The following is a 7,285-nucleotide window of genomic DNA, read 5'->3' on the forward strand; positions in this document are numbered from 1 at the left end:
TATATATTTAAAAATTTTTAGATCTAAAATTTTATTTGGTTCTTTTTTAAATTTTATTTTTCATTTACAGTTCACATTCAATATCTTATTCTATATAATCAAACCCTAATATGCAAATCAACCAAACAGTGGAATGACTGGTCACTATGAACTGACCACCAGGGGGCAGACACTCAATGCAGGAGCTGCTCCCTGGTGGTCAGTGCACTCCCACAGGGGGAGCACCGCTCAGCCAGAAGCCGGGCTCACGGCTGGCGAGCGCAGTGGCGGTGGCAGGAGCCTCCATGGCAACACTAAGGAGCAGCGAGCCGAACAGTAGGGAGCAGCAAGCAGGCAGGCGGTAAGGAGCAAGAGGGCACACAGGCGAGGCTGAGGGACCCCCCCCCAGTGTATGAATTTTGTGCACCAGGCCTCTAGTTGTAAATAATGCTGCAATGAGCATAGAGGTGCATATATTCTTTCAAAATAGTATTTCAGGTTTCTTTGGATATATTCCCAGAAGTGAAATCTCAGGGTCATAGGCAGTCTCATTTTTAATTTTCTGAGGTAAGTCCATACTGCTTTCTACAGTGGCTGCACCAATCTGCATTCACACTAACAGTGCACAAGGGTTCCCTTTTCTCTACATCCGCACCAACACTTGTTTGTTGATTTATTGATGATAGCCATTCTGACAATGTGAGGTGATATCTCATTATGGTTTTAATTTGCATTTCTCTGATGATTAATGACATTGAGTATCTTTTCACATGGTTATCTGTATGTCCTCTTTGGAGAAGTGCCTATTCAGGTCTTTTGCCCATTTTTTAAATTGGGTTGTTTGTCTTTCTTTTGTTGAGTTGTATAAATAATTGATATATTTTGGATAGTAACCCCTTATCAGATGTATCATTGGTGAATATGTTCTCCCATTCAGTGGGTTGTCCTTTCATTTTGTTGATGATTTCCTATGCTGTGCAAAAACTCTTTAGTTTGATGTAGTCTCATTTGTTTATTTTTTCTTTTGTTTTTCTTGCCTGAGAAGGGAAAAATATTGCTACAAGAAGTGTCTGAGAATTTACTGCCTGTTTTCTTCTAGGATTTTTATGGTGTGGGGAAGCTAACATTTAAGTCTTTAATCCATTTTGAGTTTATTCTTGTGTGTAGTATACTAGTAAGAAGGTGGCCTAGTTTCATTTTTTGGCACATATCCGTCTAATTTTTCCCAACACCATTTATTGAATATATTATCTTTACTCCATTGTATGTTTTTGCCTCCTTTGTCAAATATTAATTGACTATAAAGGCGTAAATTTATTTCTGGGTTCTCTATTCTGTTCCCTTGATCTACATGTCTGTGTTTTATGTTAGTACCATGCTGTTTTGATACTATGGCCTGGTAGTATAGTTGACATCAGGTAGTGTGATTCCTCCAACTTTGTTCTTCTTTCTGAAGATCAAGGTTGCTATTTGGGGTCTTTTGTAATTCCATATAAATTTTGGAATATTTGTTCTAGTTTTGTGAAATACGCCATTGGTATCTTGATAGGAATTGCATTGAATTTGTAGATGGCTTGACTGGGAGTCATATCAATTTTAAAATAATGATTGGTGGAGCCTTAAGGCTATCTAACTCTCTGAAATAATAAATACTTATAGGATGTTTTCCAATTTATAAAGCACTGACACAAGTTATCTTTTGTTTTCCCAACAAATCTGTTTTACAAAATAAGTATTATTGCTTATTTTATAGAAGAGAAAACTGAGGTTCAGAGGGGTAAATAGGTTTGCTCAAAATCACACACTGGCAATGGCAGAGTTGGGCTCTAACCAAGGTCTTCAAGAGACCTAACAAATCCTCCCTCTATCCCATACCACTCCCTCCAGCAAGTCTCAAAATACTAACAGTAGAAACAGAGCAATGCCTAAAATAGCACCCTGTGAGGGAGGTCAGGCATGGCTACAGATGTGTTCTTCCAACTCACTCAAATTTGATTAATAGAAAAGTCCTCATTACCTCACATCTCACCTTAGGGGTTTCCCTATTGAAATTCCTGTTTTGTATTTCTGCCTTTCTGGTTTATGGTACAAGCAGAAAAACTATCCCCAACTAATCACAGTGGATATATCCTACTCCATTAGCTGTGGTTTTGTGCTGCTGATAGGAAAAAAAAAAGTAGGGTTGTATTCCCTTACTGCCCCACTCTTTCCTAATACTTCTGTTTACATACTAGTATAGTGCTTCAAAACCCTGCCTATGATGCTGGTGAGAAATAGGGATCTTTATAAAAAAAAGCATTTAACTTAGGTCTGATAAGTAAGCATTTTACTTACCAGACCTAAGTTAAATGCTGACTCACTACTATCTAGTCATGAACTTACATGATATTCAATTATCCAAGCCTGAATTTATTCATCTGCCAATCAGGAATCATACCATCTACTGGAAGAGTAAGAATTAAGTAAAAGAGCTTAGTTCCTGGCAAAGAATAGGTCCTTGGTAAGTATTAGGCCAACCCCCTTTCTAGAAATTTTCACTCTTCTTTATACTGCTGTACATAGAAACCAGGAAATTCCCAGTGACCCTGTGATACCTAAGAGTGTTTGTACCTCACAGATAATCAATGATGCCAAGAGGGCCAAAATGGAACCAAGGCTGAAGAATAAGGCCAGCTGAATGAAATAATGAAAGGAGATTGTAATCATGGCACACCACACAGCAGTGTTTGCTTCTTTTATCTCCAAAAGTAAGTTAATTATCAACACTGTATGTTTTTCTGTTACTCCAAACATTTTTTTACTCTGGAGTTAACAACTGTTGTTCTATCTTTAACAAAGGCCAAATGGGAGCCTTAAACAAGTTACAGTAATTGGCAATTTGATTGGGAAAAAAGAGAAAATGGCTCCTACTTTCAAGTAAAAAAGAGTGAAGAAATCTGATAGCTACTTGTCTGGATCGGACAGAGCAGTACTGTTTCTCCTATTCTTGAAACAGACTAGTTCTTTGGCAAGCATATCCCACAGGAAGCACTTACCCAGTCTCTGCAATGATTTCTGGAGCCACATATGTTGGAGTGCCACAGACTGTGTACAGGGGACCATCCACAATGGTAGCCAGTCCAAAGTCACCCAGCTTCAGTGATTTGCTGCCATCTTGGTGTTCATACACCTAACATGAAAGTAAAAAGTGAAATCCCCTTAACCAAGAGCTCAGAATCTCTTCCCTGAAGAAACGAGGAGAATTGTGGTTTAAATTGAATGTATTTATGATAAAAACTTCAGATAATTATGCAAGGATATACATATGAAGATATCTTTCTTTAGATTACTGCCAAATTAGAAACATGCTGAATAACCAGCAAATGGAAATCTGTTAAATAAATTATGGCACATTTGTACAATAAAATGCTCTACGGCCAACAAAACGGTGATGTAAATTTATTGAAATGAACTATGTTTGGAAGTGAGGATAGCAGATTTCAGATTGTTTTGCATTAAATGTCTATTAAAGAAAAAATAAGGGCAAAGGAAAATGAGAGACCATGGTGTGTCTGAATCTGGGTAGTAAAATTATGGGAGTTGGCTTTTTTTTTTTGTTTTTGTTTGCTTATCTGAATCTGATGTTTCTACAATTAAAGCTGATTTGCATAATACAATGAAATATAGAAAGTCTCTAGTGAAGTATCTCCAATTTCTGAAAATAATTACCTTTCTTTTAATGTAAGAACCTTTAAAAATGCAATTCTTTAGTAATTGAACAGAAAGTTCTACATGTGTATTAAAATACTTTATTTTTTAAAGTAAGTAACTGAAAGGGATATTAATATTTCATTTCACCTGTGGCAATTTGAAAAGATTTATCAAGTGTGGAGTCAGCATTCTGCCCAGGTTTCCTTATTAAGGCAGTAAAAGTCTCCAGATTTTCATCCCACAAATTAAGAGAAAGGTGCATGTGACCATAGGCAAGCATTTACACTGATTTAGTTCTAGCCCAGGATTAAACCAAATGGATCTGCTCTAAAATGTCTCCCAGCCCTGGTTGGTTTAGCTCAGTGAATAGAGTATCGGCCTGAGGACTGAAGGGTTCCGGGTTTGATTCCCAGTCAGAGCACATGCCCGGGTTGCAGGCTCGATCCTCAGTATAGGGTGTGCAGGAGACAGCCAATCAATGATTCTCTCTCATCATTGATGTTTCTATGTCTCTCTCCTTCTCCCTTCCTCTCTGAAATCAATAAAAATATATTTTAAAAAGGCTCCCAAACAATGTCTATTATTTCAAAGAAAATATCAAACGGCATTCAGAATTCTGATTCAGTGCCCACATTGAAGTCAATAAGATAAAGAAAACAATAGTAAAAGACTAGTATTCCCAGCAAAGGCAGGAGATGCTTCAAGGACATGGAGAAGTTTTCCTTGTATATCAAAATAATTCTTCCAGCGAGTTGAGGTCTACATGTTCTTCTTTTATCGCTCTATGATCATGTGTACTTGCTCCAGAAGTTTGAACCTCTCCAACAGCAAGGCACATCTCCACACATCAGAAGTGCTGTTATCATTCCCACATCATGTCTGCCTTTTGGAAAAAGTAGATTAACTTTTCATTTCACTGCAGCAGAAAGTGCAGATGTTTGGCTAGCTAAGCTACATGATCAGCAATGATCATTTGTATCTAACTGTTTTGGCAGAGTCAGATAGTCAGATCCTCCTCTCTGGAGAGACTACATCTTTTCTGGGCAGAAAAATATTATTTTATTTTTTCTCCACACTCCACACTCGGAACATGGAGTTATCTCCCTAAGGGCATGACTATGGTCAAATGGAAGCTGCCCTTGTGCAGGTGCCCAGAGGCTTCACCAGCACTTGGGTTGTTAGGATAAGGACAACTGTATGTACTTAACAGATGTGGCTTTGCCCAGTTGTTATCAGGGATGGACACTATCCTCCCTTACTTTGACGAAGCAGCTGTCCATCCCTGGTCAGCACAAACAAGTTTGAGTTATGAACTTTAAGCTATCAGAGCTGCAAAGTACAATATCATCCACAGACTGAATTAATGCTCTTAAGCAAAAAAAAAAAAATCCCTAAATTGTAGTCTTAGCATGTTAGCCATTCTTGCTATCCAGTGATAAGCAAATGTTTTTCATGAAAAGAAATCTAATATGAAAACATCAAGTAGATCATTAGGTTTATTTCCCAGAAAGAGCCACATTTTTACTTCCTTAATTCCATTTTGTTAACAATAACATTTCTAAAAGGCAAAGTAATCTCTTGCTTTGATGTTCTGTTAGGTCAGATTTCAATTTTCACACCACCATTTACACAGGAATCTTGTGTTTTTTTCTAAACATACTATCTACAATCACCTAACTTGATTCAAAAGTTGGAAGAAAGCAGATGTTGGCAGATCTAATCATAAGTTACATTTTAGTTCTGAATATGATTATGTAATTCTCTTTATTATTATTTTTTAATCCTCATCCAAGGATATGTTTTTATTGATTTTGAGAGAGAAAGAAAGGGAGAGAGAGACACAGAAAAAGAAACATTAATGCGAGAAACATTGATCAATTGCCTCCTGCATGCTCCCTGACCAGGGATCGAACCTGCCACCTAGATATGTGCCCTGACCGGGAATCAAACCTGCAACCTTTTGGTGTACAGGATGATGCTCCAGCCAACTGAGCCATTTGGCTAAGTTACCATGTAATTCTCTTACATGAAGCAAGGTTAGGTTTTATTTTGAACATCTACATTTTGATAGGAATTCTATCTTACATATAGCAATATGCCAATTATATTAATATAGCTGAACAATAAAATTCAAAGTTTCAATAACTAAGATATAAAACATTAAAAACTCACCTAAAATAAAAAATGAGGATTACCTAAAATTAACAATACTTCTTAAGTAAACAATATAATTTTAATGCAATACCTAGAATCTATCACTTTGATGTTCTTTTTTCCTCTCTTTAATCACCTTTACAATGTTCACCTTTTTTTGTTTGTTTTGGAAACTGAATAGTAGAACTTTTATGAACATAAAGAGATTACAGTGGAGCTTATAAGGGAAGTAAGAGCTTAGAAATGAAGGCCTAATGCATTTAATTGAAAACATATGTAGATGCAAGTACATTGGAAATGATTTAGGAAAAAATATTTTTGCAGGTCAATAAATGTCCAGGCATCTAGGTTAGAATTCTGTTTAACTTACTTACTGTGATGCAGGGCAGGAAACAAGATTGCTCTGCTCTGTCAACACTTTGAGAGAAGGATTTAGAAGAATATATTCTAGGTTACCGCTCCTCCAATGGGAGAGTGCCTCTTCTAAGTGGTATAAGGATCCCAGCTCACAACTGGGACTCACTATTAGCGCCAAGCTCACCTTTGTCTCTTCCTAAGCCAGTTACAGAGGGGCATGAGTGAGGCCATTTAAAAACTAAAACTCTATTAAAATTACAGATTGCTAAATACATCTATTTCAAACATAAATGTACACACACACACACACACACACACACACACACACACATACACACACACACTCACGAAAGCATCTCCAGGAAGTATTTTCCCAAATGGAAGCTATAAATTCACTTCAAACTACATTTTTAATTAAAAGTTAGGAATCAGCAAAGCTTCTAAGAAGTTCACATTTAAAATGCTGAGACCTTGGCTTATACCACTCTCCAAATCGATTCTGACTTTGTTCTTCATGCCTCCTCATCCTGACCATCTTCCAGAAAGGACATCAAAGGCTGCAAGCATAGGTTTGGACAGCCTGTTTCAGCAAGTGGGGTTCTAGTATAAGAACTTTTGCTATAACTGTATTTTAAAGACTTCATAAAACATGACTCACACACACGAAATCAGAAGGAGGGAGGAAAATGGCGACCAGCAGGAAGGTAGGGAGGGAGAGAGTGTGAGAGCGCAAGGAAGTGATAGAGGAGTGTGTGGACGTGTGTGGTGTGTGTGTATGAGCTAGGGACAGTTAGATTCTGCAGGTCTTCTAAGGTGCTGCTAAACCGGGCAGTCTTAGGCGGCGGAGTCCCGCTCCCGGCAGCACGGACACTCCTGGGCAGCCAGCACAGGCACAGCGACCACGCCATCTTGGGAAACAGAGCTGCTTGAGACTAGGATCCTAGCCTCAGCACCACCCAGTCTGATCTCAGACGCATACCAGGACCCTGCAGCCACTGGGGACAGAGACCTGCAACCACAGCTACAGACCTGCGGACACCAAAAGTTCAGAAATCCCTGCGGCAGATCCGTGAGTAACAGAGCCCATCCCCCCTTCCCACAGGCT

At 38.3% G+C, this 7,285-nt stretch overlaps 1 protein-coding gene across 5 annotated transcripts in view; it reads right to left on the reverse strand.

Annotated features, from left to right (window-relative positions):
* DCLK1 (doublecortin-like kinase 1) overlaps positions 1-7,285 on the reverse strand; it is a 520,253-nt gene that overhangs the window by 45,246 nt on the left and 467,722 nt on the right. For all 5 annotated transcript variants that reach the window (XM_005883145.2, XM_014530738.1, XM_014530739.1 and 2 more), the window contains one exon: positions 3,015-3,148. In XM_005883145.2, coding sequence (XP_005883207.1) covers positions 3,015-3,148 — 134 coding nt within the window. The remainder of the gene's footprint in view (positions 1-3,014; positions 3,149-7,285) is intronic.

Source organism: Myotis brandtii, unplaced genomic scaffold, assembly GCF_000412655.1.
Source record: "Myotis brandtii unplaced genomic scaffold, ASM41265v1 scaffold77, whole genome shotgun sequence".
NCBI classification, from domain to species: Eukaryota; Metazoa; Chordata; class Mammalia; order Chiroptera; family Vespertilionidae; genus Myotis; species Myotis brandtii.